This window comes from Nerophis ophidion, linkage group LG28 (assembly GCF_033978795.1).
Source record: "Nerophis ophidion isolate RoL-2023_Sa linkage group LG28, RoL_Noph_v1.0, whole genome shotgun sequence".
Lineage (NCBI taxonomy): Eukaryota > Metazoa > Chordata > Actinopteri > Syngnathiformes > Syngnathidae > Nerophis > Nerophis ophidion.
The window spans coordinates 14,238,053-14,259,580 of NC_084638.1; the positions used below are offsets into that span (position 1 = coordinate 14,238,053).

At 42.2% G+C, this 21,528-nt stretch overlaps 2 protein-coding genes across 2 annotated transcripts in view; both read left to right on the plus strand.

Annotated features, from left to right (window-relative positions):
- Window positions 1-12,851, plus strand: part of LOC133544913 (sorting nexin-16-like) — a 44,076-nt gene extending 31,225 nt beyond the window's left edge. The window contains exon 5 of the mRNA XM_061890156.1: window positions 12,822-12,851. Within this exon, the coding sequence (XP_061746140.1) occupies window positions 12,822-12,851 (30 nt within the window). The remainder of the gene's footprint in view (window positions 1-12,821) is intronic.
- A 29-nt stretch (window positions 12,852-12,880) lies between these two features.
- asip2b (agouti signaling protein, nonagouti homolog (mouse) 2b) overlaps window positions 12,881-21,528 on the plus strand; it is an 88,831-nt gene continuing 80,183 nt past the window's right edge. The window contains exons 1-2 of the mRNA XM_061890330.1: window positions 12,881-12,939; window positions 13,014-13,133. Of these exons, the coding sequence (XP_061746314.1) occupies window positions 13,034-13,133 (100 nt within the window). The 5' untranslated portion in view covers window positions 12,881-12,939; window positions 13,014-13,033. The remainder of the gene's footprint in view (window positions 12,940-13,013; window positions 13,134-21,528) is intronic.

The window sequence follows — 21,528 nt, forward strand, 5'->3', positions numbered from 1 at the left end:
TATTTAGAAAAGTATTGGAAAAGTACCAAAGAAATACCTTTTGGTACCGGCACCAAAATATTGGTATCAGGACACTAGTTTTATGTATTTTACACAGCGTTTGTGTTACCCCTTCATCCCTGTGTGTGAAGATTGTAGAAAGTTTGCATATTTTCCCATAAGTTTCCCATAAACTTCATATTCAGACAAGGCAAGCGTAGAAATAGCTTTCATGAATGTGGCCATCTTGATATCTGGCCTCGCAACTCGGCTGTGCGCCATAATCATTCAAAGGTGAAGGCAAATTGTGAACAAAAACATTAAGGTTTTTAAACAATACAAACTGTCATAAAAACACAAGATATTGATGCCTTGTCAGTTAGAGGGGATGTCATTGTTCAGACTCCAAACATGAGGATAATTTTTCAGGTCATTTTTTAGTTCAAGTTGAAAAAGAAAAAGTTGCTTGCTTGTAATGTATTTCAGCTATAATAAACCAAATCAGATGCATGTGCATCAGTTGATTGCAATGGAAACTTAATCAGACTCATATGTACTATTTGATTGCAATGTTTTTTTTTTCAACGCAGTTCAAAGCTTAACATACTTTGATGTTCATTGAAAAAACAAAAACACAACTCAAGCGGTGATGCCCATGACAGATTCTCTAATTACTGTAAAATAGATGAATCTTAAAATACCATGTACTATTCTGCAGTTTTTAAAAAAACAGTTCTAGCACTGGCTGAAAGCCCTCGATGATTATTGCCCCCTGGCACTCACTCCCATCATAATAAAGTACTTCGAGAGGCTGGTGAAGGACTACATTGTCTCCAGACTTCCCCCCACATTCGACCCCACAACAGTTTGCTTACCGCCCTAACCGCTCCACAGAGGAAGCCATCTTCTCTGCGCTCCACCTGGGCTTGGAACATCTGGATGGAAAGGACACACACGTGCAGATGTAGTTCAGCTCGGCATTCAACACCATCATCCCGCAGCACTTGGTGAGCAAACTGGCCCCCCTTGGATTCACTCCCCCCCCTATGCAACTGGCTGCTTGACTTCCTCACAGACAGACCCCAGTCTGTGAGTGTGGGCGACAACACCTCCAGCGCCACCTTCCCCAGGGCTGCGTCCTGAGTTCCCTGCTGTCCGCATTGATGACCCATGACTGCTGCGCCAGGTCCACTACTAACCACATTGGGAAGTATGCGGACGACACGACAGTAGTGGCGTCATCTGTGACCACAACGACATGGACTACAGGGAGGAGGTGAAACATCTGGTTGACTGGCACAGTGGTGGAGATGGTAAGCAGCACCAAGTTCCTGGGGGTCCAGATAACTGATAATATAACCTGATCCCTACGCACCGGAACTCTTGTGAAAAGAGCTCAGCAGCGCATGCACTTTTTGTGTCGGATGAAAAGAGCACAGCTCCCTCCCCCCATTCTCACCACATTCTACATAGGCACTGCTGACCAACTGCATCTCTGTATGCACTGGAGCCTGCAGTGCCTCAGACTGGAAGTCCCTGCAGGGAGTGGTGAGGACGGCGGAAAATATCATCAGGACTCCTCTTCCTCCTATTCGGGAAATCGCAAAAAGCCGCTGCCTGACCAAGGCTCAGAAAATCTGTAGAGACTCCTCCCACACCCACCAAGGATTATTTTCCCTGCAAGACTTTAGAAAGAGGGCTTCACAGTGGGGGAGGGGTTAGTGCATCTGCCTCACAATACGAAAGTCCTGCAGTCCTGGGTTCAATCCCAGGCTCGGGATCTTTCTGTGTGGAGTTTGCATGTTCTCCCCGTGAATGCGTGGGTTCCCTCCGGGTACTCCGGCTTCCTCCCACTTCCAAAGACATGCACCTGGGGATAGGTTGATTGGCAACACTAAATGGTCCATAGTGTGTACCCTGCCTCCCGCCCCATTGTAGCTGAGATAGGCGCCAGTGCCCCCCGCAACCCCAAAAAGGGAATAAGCGGTAGAAATGGATGGAAGGATGGACTTTAAAAAGAGGTTCCGCAGTCTCCATAGCAGAAAAAACGGATTAACTCACTGGAATATAAAGACAACATAACATGAATCCATATAAGTCCCTTAGGTTGTGTATAATAACGTGGACATCGGGGGCGGTACCTCTGGATTGGCAGACCGGGGTGGTGGTTCCTCTCTTTAAGAAGGGGGACCGGAGGGTGTGTTCCAACTATCGTGGGATCACACTCCTCAGCCTTCCCGGTAAGGTTTATTCAGGTGTACTGGAGAGGAGGCTACGCCGGATAGTCAAACCTCGGATTCAGGAGGAACAGTGTGGTTTTCGTCCTGGTCGTGGAACTGTGGACCAGCTCTATACTCTCCGCAGGGTTCTTGAGGGTGCATGGGAGTTTGCCCAACCAGTCTACATGTGCTTTGTGGACTTGGAGAAGGCATTCGACCGTGTCCCTCGGGAAGTCCTGTGGGGAGTGCTCAGAGAGTATGGGGTATCGGACTGTCTTATTATGGCAGTCCGCTCCCAGTACGATCAGTGTCAGAGCTTGGTCCGCATTGCCGGCAGTAAGTCGGACACATTTCCAGTGAGGGTTGGACTCCGCCAAGGCTGCCCTTTGTCAACAATTCTGTTCATAACTTTTATGGACAGAATTTCTAGGCGCAGTCAAGGCATTGAGGGGTTCCGGTTTGGTAGCCGCGGGATTAAGTCTCTGCTTTTTGCAGATGATGTGGTCCTGATGGCTTCATCTGACCGGGATCTTCAGCTCTCATTGGATCGGTTCGCAGCCAAGTGTGAAGCGACCGGAATGAGAATCAGCACTTCAAAGTCAGAGTCCATGGGTCTCTCCCGGAAAAGGGTGGAATGCCATCTCCGGGTGGAGGAGACCCTGCCCCAAGTGGAGGAGTTCAAGTACCTAGGAGTCTTGTTCACGGGTGGGGGAAGAGTGGATCGTGAGATCAACAGGAGGATCGGTGCGGCGTCTTCAGTAATGTGGACGTTGTACCGATCCGTTGTGGTGAAGAAGGAGCTGAGCCGGAAGGCAAAGCTCTCAATTTACCGGTCGATCTACGTTCCCATCCTCACCTATGGTCATGAGCTTTGGGTCATGACCGAAAGGATAAGATCACGGGTACAAGCGGCCGAAATGAGTTTCCTCCGCCGGGTGGCGGGGCTCTCCCTTAGAGATAGGGTGAGAAGCTCTGCCATCCGGGAGGGACTCGAAGTAAAGCCGCTGCTCCTTCACAGCGAGAGGAGCCAGATGAGGTGGTTCGGGCATCTGGTCAGGATGCCACCCGAACGCCTCCCTAGGGAGGTGTTTAGGGCACGTCCAACCGGTAGGAGGCCACGGGGAAGACCCAGGACACGTTGGGAAGACTATGTCTCCCGGCTGGCCTGGGAACGCCTCGGGATCCCCCGGGAAGAGCTAGACGAAGTGGCTGGGAAGAGGGAAGTCTGGGTTTCCCTGCTTAGGCTGTTGCCCCCGCAACCCGACTTCGGATAAACGGAAGAAGATGGATGGATGGATAATAACTTTTTAGCCGGGTACTTTCTGTGAGGGGTTTGAGCCACTATTGAAAATCTGTAGAGACTCCTCCCACCCCCACCAAGGATTCTTTTTACTGCAAGACTGTAGAAAGAGGTTCCGCAGCGTCCGTAGCAGAAAAAAACGGATTAACTCGCTGGAATATAAAGACAACGTAACATACATCCATATACGTGGATGCATGTGCATAAGTGCAATATATTTATCTGTACAGTAAAATATGTGTTTATATTTTTTGCGCTTTTATCCTGCACTACAACAGTTATTATCTGTACTGTAAAGTTCAAATTTGAATGACAATAAAAGGAAGTCTAAGTCCCTAAAACAGTGGTCCCCAACCACCGGGCCGCGGCCCGGTACCGGGCTGTGGCCCGATTGGTATATAGCCCCGATTGGCAGAAGAATTTTTTATAAAAAAAAAAAACTTTTTTTTTTTTTTTTTTAATTAAATCAACAAATTAAGCGTTGACCGGTCCTCGGATAAAAAAAACGTTTGGGACCGCAGAAAAAATTTTTATTAAAAAAAAAAAAAAAAAAGATTTTTTTTTTTATTTTTTTTTTACATTAAATCAACATAAAAAACACAATACACACTTACAATTAGTGCACCAACCACAAAAACATCCCTTTTTCATAACAAAAACGTGCCTTTTTCATGACAAAGAAGAAAAAAAAAAAAAAAAAAAAAGGACCCCTCCCCCGGGCGGGACAAATTAAGCATTGACCGGTCCGCGGATAAAAAGAACGTTGGGGACCGCAGAAAACATTTTTATTTACAAAAAAAATATATATATATATATTTTTTTTTTTTTATTAAATCAACATAAAAAACAAAATATACACTTACAATTAGTGCACCAACCACAAAAACCTCCCTTTTTCATGACAAAAACGTCCCTTTTTCATGACAAAGAAGAACAAAAAAAAAATAAATAAATAAATAAGGACACCTCTCCCCCCCGGGCCGCGGGACAAATTATTAAGCGTTGACCGGTCCGCGGATAAAAAAAAAAGGTTGGGGACCACTGCTCTAAAACACAATATTAGGTTTATTGAAAACTAGATCAAATTAACCAGAAAACTGCATCACTATTAAATTACACTAGAGTATGGCACCAGACTTACGGACCTGAATATAAATATTAGTTTGAAAAAAAAAATGGGGTATATTCATACACAACAAAAAAAGCAAGTCAAAGCATTTTTTATTTTGTTGCGACACAAAGTTGGTCAATGTGACAAACAACAGAGGAGGAATTATGAAACCAACTTTGATAATGAATGAAGCATTCATTACTAAGCTAATAAACATGATATCTCTTTTTTTTTTTTACTGTAATCAGTTTGTGATTTTATCTATAAATATATTTCTAAAAATTGGTTGTTTTATATTCTGGGTTAAATGAGTACATCTCGGAAAATACCAATACAATGTTGTGCAATGTTGTACAGTATTTGTCATAGGATTATGTATGATACTGCTGTTTTATTGGAATACCTTAAATTATTACTGTACAATCCAGGTGTGTCCAAACTGATCCTTTTCAATTTATATTCAATTGAATAGACTGCAAAGATGAGATATTTACTGTTCAAACTAAGAAACTTTTTTTAGTATTTAGTGGCAGAAACACAATTCCAAAAAGTTGTCACATGGGCATTTTTTCCACTGTGTTACATGGCCTTTCCTTTTAACAACACTCAATAAACGTTTGGGAACTGAGACCAATTTTTTAACCTTTTCAGGTGGAATTATTTCCCATTCTTGCTTGATGTACAGCTTAAGTTGTTCAACAGTCCAGGGTCTCCGTTGTCGTATTGTACGCTTCATAATGCGCTACACATTTTCAATGGGAGACAGGTCTGGACTACTGGCAGGCCAGTGTAGTACCCACACTCTCTTACTACGAAACCAAAGCTTGGCATTGGTTTGCTGAAATAAACAGGGGCGTCCATGATAACATTGCTTGGATGGCAACGTCAGACCACAAAAAACTTTTCCATTTGGCATCAGTTCATTTCCAAAGAGTTTCGAGCCCAGCGAAGCGGGCGGCGTTTCTGGGTGTTGTTGATAAATGGCTTTGGCTTTGCATAGTAGAGTTTTTACTTGCACATACAGATGTAGCGACAAACTCTAGTTACTGACAGTGGTTTTCTGAAGTGTTCTTGAGCCCATGTGATAATCTTTACACACTGATTTCGCTTTCTGATGCAATACTGCCTGAGGGAACCAAAAGTCACTGGCATTCAATGTTACGTGCAGGGATTTGTCCAGATTCTCTGAACCTTTTGATTATATTACAGACCGTAGATTGTGAAATCCCTAGATTCCTTGCAATAGCTCATTGAGAAATGTTGTTCTTAAACAGTTCGGCAGTTTGCTCAAGCATTTGTTTACAAAGTGGTGACTCTCGCCCCATCCTGGTTTGTGAATGACTGAGCATTTCATAGAAGCTGCTTTTATACCCAATCATGGCATCCACCTGTTCACATGTGGGATTTTCCAAATTTTTCCAAGTTTGATGATCATTACTCAACATTCTCAGTCTGTTTTGCCACTTGTGCCAGCTTTTTTGAAACAGGTTGCAGGCATCTAATTCCAAATGAACTAATATTTGCAAAAAAAAAACAAAGTTTTGCAATTCGAACGTTAAGTATCTTGTCTTTGCAGTCTATTCAATTGAATATAGGTTAAAAAGGATTTGCAAATCATTGTATTCTGTTTTTATTTACACAATGTGCCAACTTCACTGGTTTTGGGGTTTGTATGTCATCAATCATCAATCAATCAATGTTTATTTATACAGCCCCAAATCACAAATGTCTCAAAGGACTGCACAAATCATTACGACTACAACATCCTCGGAAGAACCCACAAAAGGGCAAGGAAAACTCACACCCAGTGGGCAGGGAGAATTCACATCCAGTGGGACGCCAGTGACAATGCTGACTATGAGAAACCTTGGAGAGGACCTCAGATGTGGGCAACCCCCCCCCCCCCCCCTCTAGGGGACCGAAAACAATGGATGTCGAGCGGGTCTAACATGATACTGTGAAAGTTCAATCCATAGTGGCTCCAACACAGCTGCGAGAGTTCAGTTCAAGCGGAACCAAGACAGCAGCGAGAGTCCCGTCCACAGGAGACCATCTCAAGCGGAGGCGGATCAGCAGCGTAGAGATGTCCCCAACCGATACAGGCGAGCGGTCCATCCTGGGTCCCGACGAGCGGTCCATCCTGGGTCTCGACTCTGGACAGCCAGTAGTTCATCCATGGTCATCGGACCGGACCCCCTCCACAAGGGAGGGGGGGACATAGGAGAAAGAAAAGAAGCGGCAGATCAACTGGTCTAAAAAGGAGGTCTATTTAAAGGCTAGAGTATACAGATGAGTTTTAAGGTGAGACTTAACTGCTTCTACTGAGGTGGCATCTCGAACTGTTGCCGGGAGGACATTCCAGAGTACTGGAGCCCGAACGGAAAACGCTCTATAGCCCGCAGACTTTTTTTGGGCTCTAGGAATCACTAATAAGCCGGAGTCTTTTGAACGCAGATATCTTGCCGGGACATATGGTACAATACAATTGGCAAGATAGGATGGAGCTAGACCGTGTAGTATTTTATACGTAAGTAGTAAAACCTTAAAGTCACATCTTAAGTGCACAGGAAGCCAGTGCAGGTGAGCCAGTACAGGCGTAATGTGATCAAACTTTCTTGTTCTTGTCAAAAGTCTAGCAGCCGCATTTTGTACCAACTGTAATCTTTTAATGCTAGACATGGGGAGACCCGAAAATAATACGTTACAGTAATCGAGGCGAGACGTAACAAACGCATGGATAATGATCTCAGCGTCTTTAGTGGACAAAATGGAGCGAATTTTAGCGATATTACGGAGATGAAAGAAGGCCGTTTTAGTAACGCTTTTAATGTGTGCCTCAAAGGAGAGAGTTGGGTCGAAGGTAATACCCAGATTTTTTACCGAGTCACCTTGTTTTATTATTTGGTTGTCAAATGTTAAAGTTGTATTATTAAATAGAGGTCGGTGTCTAGCAGGACCGATAATCAGCATTTCCGTTTTTTTTGGCGTTAAGTTGCAAAAAGTTAGCTGACATCCATTGTTTAATTTCATTAAGACACACTTCCAACTGACTACAGTCCGGCGTGTTGGTTATATATATATATATATACACATACATATGTATTTATTTATGTGTATGTATATATACATATACTGTATGTATATGTATATATAAACATATATGTACACATATATATATATACTGTATATATATATATATATATATACATTCAGTATATATATACACATATATATAAAAAATAAAAAAATTCTCTAGTGACTCAAAGCACTTTTGCATCGTGAAACCCAATATCTAAGTGACATTTAAACTAGTGTGGGTGGCATTGGGAGCAGGTGGGTAAAGTGTCTTGCCCAAGGACACAACAGCAGTGACTAGGATAGCGGAAGCGGGCATCGAACCTGCAGCCCTCAAGTTGCTAGCAACCGAGCTATACCGCCCAGTTACTGTAAGTGCATTTGCAACATAGAATGTCGATTGTTACTTGTATTACAAAGGAGTACTGTTGCGGCCAATACAGAAACATACTTTTTGGCGGCCTTCCAGAAACAAGGCTCTCGAGTTCGTTGGGGTGTATTTTGAAGTGAAATTTGCCAGCGAGCAAACCAGTCAGATTCTTTCTTTCAAGCAACCGTTTGCAATTAATGTACAGGAAGATGTGTAGTCAGAATAAATAGCGTATTTAATCTACCACATGGGGTCCCCCAGGGCTCAATCCTTGCCCCAATCTTATTTGCGCTTTACCTTCTCCCCCTTGGTTCTATTTTTTAGGAATTATAGTATTGCATTTCATTTTTATGCCGATTATTGCCAGATCTATTTTCCCATGGCACAAAATAACACAGTTCAACGTCTCATTGACTGCCTGCACGACATCAAAGCCTGGTTTTCAGCTAACTTCCTGAGTTTAAATGAAGACTGTTCATTTAAATGAATAAATGAAGGTGTTAGCTTTCACTGTTATGCTGATGACACCCAACTCTACATGCCCCTAAAGCTGACCAACACGCCGGATTGTAGTCAGCTGGAGGCGTGTCTTAATGAAATTAAACAATGGATGTCCGCTAACTTTTTGCAACTCAACGCCAAAAAAACGGAAATGCTGATTATCGGTCCTGCTAGACACCGACCTCTATTTAATAATACAACTCTAACATTTGACAACCAAACAATTAAACAAGGCGACACGGTAAAGAATCTGGGTATTATCTTTGACCCAACTCTCTCCTTTGAGTCACACATTATAAGCGTTACTAAAACGGCCTTCTTTCATCTCCGTAATATCGCTAAAATTCGCTCCATTTTGTCCACTAAAGACGCTGAGATCGTTACGTCTCGCCTCGATTACTGTAACGTATTATTTTCGGGTCTCCCCATGTCTAGCATTAAAAGATTACAGTTGGTACAAAATGCGGCTGCTAGACTTTTGACAAGAACAAGAAAGTTTGATCACATTACGCCTGTACTGGCTCACCTGCACTGGCTTCCTGTGCACTTAAGATGTGACTTTAAGGTTTTACTACTTACGTATAAAATACTACACGGTCTAGCTCCATCCTATCTTGCCGATTGTATTGTACCATATGTCCCGGCAAGAAATCTGTGTTCAAAGGACTCCGGCTTATTAGTGATTCCCAAAGCCCAAAAAAAGTCTGCGGGCTATAGAGCGTTTTCCGTTCGGGCTCCAGTACTCTGGAATGCCCTCCCGGTAACAGTTCGAGATGCCACCTCAGTAGAAGCATTTAAGTCTCACCTTAAAACTCATTTGTATACTCTAGCCTTTAAATAGACTCCCTTTTTAGACCAGTTGATCTGCCGTTTCTTTTCTTTTTCTCCTATGTCCCACTCTCCCTCGTGGAGGGGGTCCGGTCCGATCCGGTGGCCATGTACTGCTTGCCTGTGTATCGGCTGGGGACATCTCTGCGCTGCTGATCCGCCTCCGCTAGGGATGGTTTCCTGCTGGGTCCGCTGTGAACGGGACTCTCGCTGCTGTGTTGGATCCGCTTTGAACTGGACTCTCGCGACTGTGTTGGATCCATTATGGATTGAACTTTCACAGTATCATGTTAGACCCGCTCGACATCCATTGCTTTCCTCCTCTCCAAGGTTCTCATAGTCATCATTGTCACCGACGTCCCACTGGGTGTGAGTTTTCCTTGCCCTTATGTGGGCCTACCGAGGATGTCGTAGTGGTTTGTGCAGTCCTTTGAGACACTAGTGATTTAGGGCTATATAAGTAAACATTGATCGATTGATTTATTGAAGACAGAACAGAAGTTATGTTGTTCGGTCCAAGTCGCTCTCCATCCCCCAACGTTGACCTCGGCACTCTGACCCCGTATCTCAGCAACCGTGTCACAAACCTGGGGGTAAAGTTCGACTCAGATTATATTCGAAAAACAAATCAGCAGCGTCGTTCAAAAAAGCTTTTATCAATTACGACAAATAGCGAACGTGAAACCGCTTCTGTCAGGACATGATCTCGAGAAATTAATTCACGCCTCTATCTCGAATCGTTTAGACCAGTGGTTCTCAACTGGGGGTACGCGTACCCCCCGGGGGTACTTGAAGGTATGCCAAGGAGTACGTGAGATTTCTAAAAAAATATATATTCTAAAAAATATCAACAATTCAAAAATTGTTTGTAAATATATTTATTGAGTAATACTTCAACAAAATATGGATGTAAGTTCACAAACTGTGAAAAGAAATGAAACAATGTAATATTCAGTGTGGACATGTTCCATAAATATTGATGTGTTAGAATAATTATGTATATATATTATCACACTAACTTTAGTATGCTTAAAGTCTGTTGCTTTAGTTATTAGCTATTGTGCATAAGTTAGACTTTTTTTTAATCAATGCAAGGACAAAAGTTCTTGTCTGAGGGATAACCTCAGCTATAAATGTTATCTTTGTTTTATTCAGAGTTCTATGGAACTCTGAATAAAAAGAGGGACGCGTGAGCTGAACCTCAGAGCGTAGGGTGAGGCTGGGACTAAGTGTGCAGCGCCATGCGTTCTCCTCATGAGCTAAATTGATCTCTGCATGGTTCCCTTGATTCTTGTCTGATTAATAGATGTCATCAGTGTTTGAATTTAACAGATGTTAAAAATGTCTTTTTTTGTGAAGAAATGTTTAGAATTATGTTCATGAATCCAGATGGAGCTCTATTACAATCCCCAAAGAGGGCACTTTAAGTTGATGATTACCTCTATGTGTAGAAATCTTTATTTATATTTGAATCACTCGTTTATATTTCAACAAGTTTTTAGTTATTTTTATATCTTTTTTTCCCAATAGTTCAAGAAAGACCACTACAAATTAGCAATATTTTGCAATGTTATACGATTTAATAAGTCAGAAACTCGCCGCTGCTGCTCCCAGGCTCTGGAACGACCTACCCCTGAGTGTTAGACAAGCCTCCTCTCTTCCTGTTTTTAAATCTCTCTTAAAAACATACTTTTGTTCATTGGATTTTAACACAGAGTGATATCCATCCTGCAATGGCGCCCCATTAAACACCTGCTGTGAACCTGTTTTTTTAGGGTCCGCCAGGCCCATTGCAAAGCACTCCACAGGAGTGCTTTGCAATGGGCCAAGGACCCTATTGAAACTGTAAGGTTTTATTCTTTCTTTATTATGATTATTCGGCACCTATGCGCTGTAATTTGACCCCCTTAACGTGCTTCAAAAATCACCAAATTTTACACACACATCGGTATTGACCGGCAGACCAACCAAACCCCAAAAAACTAAATTGCGCGCTAGCGCCCCCTAGGAAACAAAAAAACAGACTGCTTGTAACTTTCGTTAGCAATGTCGTAGAGACATGAAACAAAAACTTCTATGTAGGGCTGACTTAGACCTAGATTTCATAATTTTACTTTCTAGGGCAAAAATCAACAAACATTTTGCAAAAAGACATTCAAAGCAAAATTTGCGCAAAAAATGCTATTTTTGCCTCTTTGAGCTGTAATTTGACACCCTTAAAATGCTTCAAAACTCACCAAACTTGCCACACACCTCAGAACTGGCAGAAATTGCGATCTCATGAAAAAATAAAAACACAAAACTCAAAATTGCGCTCTAACACAGAAAAAGCTGCTCCTAGGAAGAGAAAACAGACACAACTGCTTGTAACTTCCCGTCGGAATGTCAGACAGACATGAAACAAAAACCTCTATGTAGGTCTCACTTAGACCTACATTTTAAAAATTGAAATCCTGCAGCAAAAATCAACAGGAAGTTAAAAATCACCCCTTCAAATTAAAAGTTTTGTAAAAACCTGTCACCTTTTTTCAAACGTTATCTCCTCTCGGTGTGTTTTTCGTTTCGGCATCAAACTCGCACAGGAGAAAGATTGAACCCTTTTGATTAAAAGTTATTCACAGAATTTTGATTACTGCTCCGGTTTTGATTTTACGCGCCTTCAAAGAACCCCTGTGCAAAGTGTCCTAAAAAATGTCATTTTTGCTACATTTTGCTGTAATTTGACCCCCTTAAAATGCTTCAAGGTGCTAGTTAACGCTCTACTATGCCAAGCAAAAGCCATTTATCAACAACATCCAGAAACGCCGATCTGTAATTTGACCCCCTTAACATGCTTCAAAACTCACCAAATTTTACACACACATCAAGACTGGCAAATATTGCCATCCAAAAAAATAAATAAATAAATAAATACAAAAAATCAAAATTTCGCTCTAGCGCCCCCAAGGAAAAAACACAGACAAAACTGCTTGTAACTGCTGTTAGGAATGTCGTAGAGACATGAAACAAAAACCTCTATGTAGGTCGAACTTAGACCAGGGCTTGAGTGTCGGCGGCAGCAGCCAAAGGCGGGCCCGGCATACGCTGCTTGCAGCTTTAATTTTTTATTTTTTTATCATGTTCTGTTTGTGTTGTGTTGTTTGCTCGGTCCTCGTATTTCTTTTAACCTGCCCATTGTACAGCACTTTGGCTACCCCCTGTGGTAAAATTTTAAATGTGCTTTATAAATAGTTGGTTTGATTTGATTGGTGTTTTTTTTTTGTGAATAATTGCATGAGTTATTGAATGAAATTTGACAACCTTATTAAAAACATGTTGGTTTTGTTCTATAGAGGAGCTTTCCTTGGCACAACGAAGACCTGCTGTAATATATATTGTACCTATTTAGTGCGCGTTACCAGGGCAACTAAGTGCTTTTCACTGCATCATCCCCTGCAGTGTGTCAAGCAGGTGGGCGGAGCGTACTGAGTCTTCAGAAAAGTCAAAACAGAGTGGAATCTCCTCAGAGCAGCAAGAGTCCTTATCAAGACAAGAGCAGCAGAAGCAAGACAAAAATGTGAGCGGTGGCTGTTTTTTTTTTTTTCAGTTTTGGAATCTGTTCCGGCAATGAGCAAATGATTTCATGCACAGATTTCTCCATCAAAAGGAAGATGAAGCTAACAGAGAAACCCCTCTACTGGTTGATGCTCGTCATCCCTCTGTGCTGCCTCTTGGACTCCATGAATGGGAGGAAAGTGGACAACGACACAGGTGAGGAGTTCATAATTTACATTTAAAGCGGGGATTTTAAAGCACGTGCCAGTTGAGCACGGAAATGTCGGCAGTGACTTCATTTCAGGGTTTCAGAAGGTCTTTTCTAAGAATCACTTTGCGCATCTGTCGATTTGTAATGAAAAAACAAGCCGTTTTTGTGGGGGTCGTAAAGGAGAAAAAGAAAGTGCAACGGTGCTGTGAGTTTGCAGAGAGAATGAAGCCTGCTGGAAAACAGACCCTTTCGATCTTCTCTCGGTGGCAGCATTCTGCAAAGGGCGCCACAATGATGAGGTGCAAAAAAAGAAACAAGATTCATACTGTATTGTCTAGCTCAGGGGTCGGGAACCTTTTTGGCTGAGAGAGCCATGAAAGCCAAATATTTCAAAATGTATTTCCGTGAGAGCCATATCATATTTTTAACACTGAATACAACTAAATGCGTGCATTTTTAAGTAAGACCAACATTTTTGGAGTACAATAAGTCTCTTATTCTTTTTAATAACATTGTTATTCTGAAGCTAACCAATAATAAATCAAATGTCATGTCTGTTGATCATGTTTTTGTTTGGCCATGTGCTGTTTGTCCTTTGGACTCTTTAAGTTCCTGTTTTTTTCCACTCCCTTGTCTGGTTTCCTTGGTTACTCATTTTGTCCACCTGTCTCTGGTGGACAAAATGCCCGCTCACCTGCTTCCCGAGCACTAATCAGAGGCAGCATTTAAGCTCGTCTTTGCCAGTCAGTCGCCCTGTGCTGACTTGTTTCATGCCTTGCCATAGTTTCGTGCTTCATGCCATGCCAAGTTTTGTTTGATTGATGTTCTTAGTCTGTTAATGCGTTAGCTTTGTTCTTTAGCCCAAGTTGTGCCTCCGCTGTGAGCGATTTTTGTTTGTATATTTTTTTAGTTAAAATTAAATCATGTTTTTACCTAAATGCCATGTCCCGAGTAGTCAGTCTGCCTTCCTGGGACAACGACCCCCATCGTGACATAAAATATTTCTTACCATTAATGCCACTTCTTGAACAGGTGCGGTAGTAAACGGATGGATGGATATAAATGATTGAGAATGTCTTATATTTTGCACGTTATTTTTAGCACTGTGATTCCCAGCGAAATTATTCATAATTATCGCGTTAAGCAATGTCAGCTAAGATTTATCAGAGAGCCAGATGCAGTCATCAATAGAGCCACATCTGGCTCTAGAGCCGTAGGTTCCCTACCCCTGGTCTAGCTGGACGAGGGGAATGAGAGGTGTATATAATATAAACATATAATATAACATAACAGATCAGTATATATCACATACTGTACATATACTATGTAAATATTACATATATGTTATATTTTATATTGCTACTATGGTACATTCTATTTTATACCTTCAATGTCCTTTCCATCCTTACCCTTTCCATCCTTCGTAACTGAGCTACTGTGTGGAACAATTTACCCGGTGGATCATTAAAGTTTGTCTAAGGCAGGGGTGTCAAACTCAAATACAGATTGGGCCAAAATTCAAAACTGAACAAAGCCGCGGGCCGAGGTTGAACAAATTAACCTTTTAATAGGGACCCAAACAAGTTTTGCATTGAATATTGAACAAGCAAGGCTTGTATAACTTTATAGTGACATCCATCCGTCCATCCATTTTCTACCGCTTATTCCCTTTCGGGGTCGCGGGGGGCGCTGGCGCCTATCTCAGCTACAATCGGGCGGAAGGCAGGGTACACCCTGGACAAGTCGCCACCTCATCGCAGGGCCAACACAGATAGACAGACAACATTCACACTCACATTCACACACTAGGGCCAATTTAGTGTTGCCTATCAACCTATCCCCAGGTGCATGTCTTTGGAAGTTGGAGGAAGCCGGAGTACCCGGAGGGAACCCACGCATTCACGGGGAGAACATGCAAACTCCACACAGAAAGATCCCGAGCCTGGATTTGAACCCAGGACTGCAGGACCTTCGTATTGTGAGGCAGACGCACTAACCCCTCTGCCACCGTGACATATAGTGACATGCAAAATCCAATTTCAAATAATAATAACAAAAAAATATAAATGGCATACCAAATAAAATTTTAATAAAAACCGAATGCCTCTTTTCAATTTGCCACCCTCTGAGGTAAATATAAAAATAAACTTTTTCCACAGGCTAATAATAAATTTGAAAACAAAATAACAATAATGAATGAATCAAACATTCAAGCCTTGAAGTAGCAAGAGAAAGTGCACGAATAAAACGTTAATTATGGCTCAGTTTGCTACACTGATTTGATTTAACACTAAATATGGAACAAGCAACGTTTGTATAACTTAATAATGCAAAAACGACTTATGGTAGCAGGGGTGTATAATGTAGCGTCCCAGAAGAGTTAGTGCTGCAAAGGGTTCTGGGTATTTGTTCTGTTGTGTTTATGTTCTGTTACGGTGCGGATGTTCTCCCGAAATGTGTTTGTCATTCTTGTTTGGTGTGGGTTCACAGTGTGGCGCATAAATTGGAAAATAAAATAACAAAGAGGTGGGCGGGGTTTGGTGGTAGCAGAGGTGTATATTGTAGCCTCCCAGAAGAGTTAGTGCTGCAAAGGGTTCTGGGTATTTGTTCTGTTGTGTTTATGTTGTGTTACGGTGCGGATGTTCTCCCGAAATGTGTTTGTCATTCTTCTTTGGTGTGGGTTCACAGTGTGGTGCATATATGTAACAGTGTTAAAGTTATTCATACGTCCACTCTCAGTGTGACCTGTATGGTATGGCTGTTGACCAAGTATGCTTTGCATTCACTTATGTGTGTGTACAAGCCGCTCATATTATGTGACTGGGCCGGCTCACTGTTGGTATGGTGGAAAAGTGGACGTGGCGACAGATTGTAGAGAACGCTAAAGACAGTGCCTTTAAGGCACGCCCCAAATATTGTTGTGCGGGTGGAAATTCGGGAGAATGGTTGCCCCGGGAGGTTTTCGGGAGGGGCACTGAACTTCCGGAGTCTCCTGGGAAAATCAGGAAGGTTGGCAAGTATGAGTTTTAGCGGGCAATGCGGTGTTACAGTGGCAGCGCCGCTGTATAGTACCGGCGGGCCAGCTATAATGTTAATTTGATATTGCCTAAAGGGCCAAATGAAATTACACGGCGGGCCATATTTAGCCCGCGGGCCAGAGTTTGAACCCCATGGTCTAAGGTGTCCATGGTGGGTCAAATAGGACAAAATCATTAAAATTTGAAAAAGTAAATATCAAATATGTCATTAATTTATTAAAATTGGAATTAAATACATACAAGTGTTATTAATGTATTTAATATAAAAGTAATTGTAATTACTTAATCAGTTAAGTATTTATTCATTTCAATATTACAATATTTTATGGTTAAAGTTAAAGTACCAGGTGTGGCAAAATTATTCTCTACATTTGACCCATAACCCTTGTTCACCCCATGGGAGGTGAGGGAAGCAGTGAGCGGCAGCGATGGCCACGCCCGGGAATCATTTTTGGTGATTTGACCCTCAATTCCAACCCTTGATGCTGAGTGCTAAGCAGGTAGGTAATGGGTCCCATTTTTATAGTCTTTTGGGGTCAGGACGGACACTCTAACCCAGGGGTGCCCACACTTTTTCTGCAGGCGAGCTACTTTTCAATTGACCAACTCGAGGGGATCTACCTCATTTATATATATCATTTATATTTATTTATTTATGAAAGATACATTTTTGTAAACAAGTTAAATGTGTTTAATGATAATACAAGCATGTGTAACACATATAGATGTCTTTCTTTCACGAAGACAAGAATATAAGTTGGTGTATTACCTGATTCTGATGACTCGCATTGATTGGAATCAGACAGTAATGATGATAACACCCACATTTTCAAATGGAGGAGAAAAAAAGTTGTCCTTTCTGTACAATACCACATGAAAGTGGTTGGTTTTTGGCATCTAATTCATCCAGCTTCCATACACTTTACAAGAAAAACGTTGGCGGCAAATTCCGTAGCTTGCTTGATTGACATTCACGGCACCCGAGGGTCTTGTGAGATGACGCTGGCTGCTGCCAGTTCATTATTATGAAAAAATGACAGAGAGGAAGGCGAGAAACACTTTTTATTTCAACAGACTTTCGCGCCGTCCCTTCCGTCAAAACTCTAAAGGCCGACTACACATTTCCTATCTTCACAATAAAACCCCTGCTTCATGCTGCCTGCGCTAACAAAATAAGAGTCTCGGAACGCTGGCGTGCACAAGTGATGTGCACGCCAGCTTTCTGAGGGATCGCTTGTGCACGCCAGTTTTCCGAGACTCTGTATTTAGTTAGCGCAGGCAGCATGAAGCAGGGCTTTTATTGTGAAGATAGGAAATGTGCAGTCGGCCTTTAGAGTTTTGACGGAAGGTACGGCGCGAGAGTCTGTTGAAATAAAAAGTGTTTCTCGCCTTCCTCTCGGTCATATTTTCATAATAATGATCTTGCAGCAGCCAGCGTCATCTCACAAGACCCTCCGGTACCGTGAATGTCATTTAAGTGACGTCTTGGTGAAGATTGATGATCACTAATTTTTAGGTCTATTTTTTTTAAAAGCCTGGCTGGAGATCGACTGACACACCCCCCGCGGTCGACTGGTAGCTCGCGATCGACGTAATGGGCACCCCTGCTCTAACCCATGGGTGTCAAACTCTGGCCTGCGGGCCAAATTTGGCCCGCCGTGTAATTTAATTTGGCCCTTGAGGCAATATCATACTAACATTAGAGCTGGCCCGACGGTATTATAACACCACATTCACCACTAGTGATCATACTTACCAACCCTCCCGATTTTCCCGGGAGACTCCCGAATTTCAGTGCCCTTGCCGAAAATCACCCGGGGCAACCAATCCCCCGAATTTCTCTCGATTTCCACCCAAACAACATCATTGGGGACGTGCCTTAAAGGCACTGCATTCAACGTCCTCTACAACCTGTCGTCCCGTCCGCTTTTTCTCCATACTATATGCAGACTTTACACACAAACAAGTGAATGCAAGGCATACTTGGTCAACCGCCATACAGGTCCCACTGAGGATGGCCGTATAAACAACTTTAACACTGTTACAAATATGCGCCACACTGTGAACCCACACCAAACAAGAATGACAACCACATTTAGGGAGAACATCCGCACTGTAACACAACATAACCACAGCAGAACAAATACCCAGAACCCCTTGCAGCACTAACTCTTCCCGGATGCTACAATATAAACCCCCCGCTACCACCAAACCCCGCCAAGTTAATGTTGATATTTACATCAGAAAGCTGCAAATAGGAAAGAGGCATTCAATTTTTTTTTTTTTTTTTTTTTTAATATACTATTGAGATTTTTGAATTATTATTATTATTATTATTTGAAACTGGATTTTGCATGTCACTATAAAGTTATATAAGCCTTGCTTGTTCAATATTCAATGCAAAACTTGTTTGGGTCCCTATTAAAAGCTTAATTTGTTCAACATTGGCCCGCGGCTTTGTTCAGTTTTCAATTTTGGCCCACTATGTATTTGAGTTTGACACCCCTGGTCTAACCCCTCGGCCACTGAGATTCAAATATTTAATGATATTTTTATCCATGTAATTGATTGTTTTTAATGAATTATTTCCTAATTAAAGATTTATTTGATTATTTCATGAAGCTGCGAATTGATTTTATCCGTCAAACTAGTCCTTCAAAGTCAGCAGGCGGGGCCAGAACAGCTTAATGAATTTGGGATGGCGTGGCACAGTGGAAGAGTGGCCGTGCGCAACCCGAGGGTCCCTGGCTCAATCCCCACCTAGTACCAACCTTGTCACGTCCGTTGTGTCCTGAGCAAGACACTTCACCCTTGCTCCTGATGGGTGCTTGTTAGCGCCTTGCATGGCAGCTCCCTCCATCAGTGTGTGAATGTGGAAGTAATGTCAAAGCGCTTTGAGTACCTTTAAGGTAGAAAAGCGCTATACAAGTACAACACTGAGGGTGGCCGTATAAACAACTTTAACACTGTTACAAATATGCACCACACTGTGAACCCACACCAAACAAGAATGACAAACACATTTCGGGAGAATATCCGCACTGTAACACACCAGAACAAATACCCAGAAACCCTTGCAGCACTAACTCTTCCGGGACGCTACAATACACGCTACCACCTAAAAGGTTAATTTGTTCAAGCTTGGCCCGCGGCTTTGTTCAGTTGAAAATTTTGGCCCTCTCTGTATTTGAGTTTGACACCCCTGATCTAATGACTTATTTAATTGATGCATGCACCTCTGTATCGGTACTTTATGAATTAATTTTACTCGTCAAACCGATTTCTTTGATCTCAAGTCTGGAACTTTGGAAGTTTTTCAAAACATTATGACTGAGGAGGATAAATCAGTACTTTTTTGGGGAGTTGGAGATATTTCAGACCTTGCAGATTGTTTGGAAGCAATACCTGCTGACCCACAGCATGTAGATGTTAAAGTCGAGGAATTTTTTCAAGTTGTCAGACTAAGATATCAACCACTAGTCCTCCACTTTTCTGGTCGAATTTGATGTGGAATGGTATGCAGTTTTGATACTAGGATTTTTCAAGTCATAAAAATGGGTCCCACAGTACCTCTTTGGGGTCACACTTTGTTTGTAACCATCCATCCATCCATTTTCCTACCGCTTATTCCCTTTGGAGTCTCGGGGGGCGCTGGTGCCTATCTCAGCTACAATCGGGCGGAAGGCTGGGTACACCCTGGACAAGTCGATCACAGGGCCAACACAGTTAGACAGACAACATTCACACTCACATTCACACACTAGGGCCAATTTAGTGTTGCCAATCAACCTATCCCCAGGTGCATGTCTTTGGAGGTGAGAAAAACATGCAAACTCCACACAGAAAGATCCCGTAGCCCGGGATTGAACCCAGGACTACTCAGTACCTTCGTATTGTGAGGCAGACGCACTAACCCTTCTCCCACCATGAAGCCCTTTTTTGTAACTATTTTGAAAGAAATGACAAATGTATGCATTATCTTTTTATAGCTCACATTCTAGGGCGGCATAGCTCGGTTGGTAGAGTGGCCGTGCCAGCAACTTGAGGGTTGCAGGTTCAATTCCCGCTTCCGCCATCCTAGTCACTGCCGTTGTGTCCTTGGGCAAGACACTTTACCCACCTGCTTCCAGTGCCCCCCACACTGGTTTAAATGTAACTTAGATATTGGGTTTCACTATGTAAAGCGCTTTGAGTCACTAGAGAAAAGTGCTATATAAATATAATTCACTTCACTATATTGTGAAAAAGGTAGTCATAAACGTTAACTAACTCATAAAAGAAATAATACAAAACAAAATAAATGTTTATGCATGTAAATGTGTTCAATTATAAAAATTCATTCGCTTTCTTCTCTCATTCATGGATCTAAACTTTACCGCTGCCAGTAGTTATTTCTATATTTTTATTTAATAAGTTGTAAGTGTATTTATTTCAGTATGGAAGTGTAAAAAGGTTTTTGATTCGGTCATGAAATGATGATAACCGTGTGCCAGGGCATACATACATTATTTCTTTAAAGGGGAACATTATCAGCAGACCTATGCAAGCGTCAATATATACCTTGATGGTGCAGAAAAAAGACCATGTATTTTTTTAACCGATTTCCAAACTCTGAATGGGTGGATTTTGGCAAATTAAACACCTTTCTGTTTATCGGTCTTTTAGCGATGACGTCAGAACGTGACGTCACCGAGGTAACACAGCCGCCATATTCATTTTCAAAACATTACAAACACCGGGTCTCAGCTCTGTTATTTTCCGTTTTTTCGACTATTTTTTGGAACCTTGGAGACATCATGCCTCATCGGTGTGTTGTCGGAGGGTGTAACAACACTAACAGGGAGGGATTCAAGTTGCACCACTGGCAAGAAATCTGCCGCCAGACCCCCATTGAATGTACCTGAGTGTCTTCACATTTGACCGGCGATGCTAAGACAGACATGGCACAGAGATGTATGGATAACCTGCAGATGCATTTGCAACCATTAAGTCAACTAAATCACAAAGATGAGTTTTGTTGATGTTGTTGACTTATGTGCTAATCAGACATATTTGGTCACGGCATGACTGCCAGCTAATCGATGCTAACATGCTATTTACGCTAGCTGTATGTACATTTGAAACTAGATACCCACATTTAATGCAAAACAAACACTTACCAATCGACGGATTTAAGTTGCTCCAGTGTCACAAGATGCGAAAGTCCTGATCGTTTGGTCCGCACATTTTACCGGCGATGCTAATAAGGCAGCCATGCTATGGGCCACTTCATTAGGTACACACATGCTATGGCCGAATAGCGTCAATAGCTATTCGCTCAATAGCTTCAGTTTCTTCTTCAATTTCGTTTTCGCTATCTGCC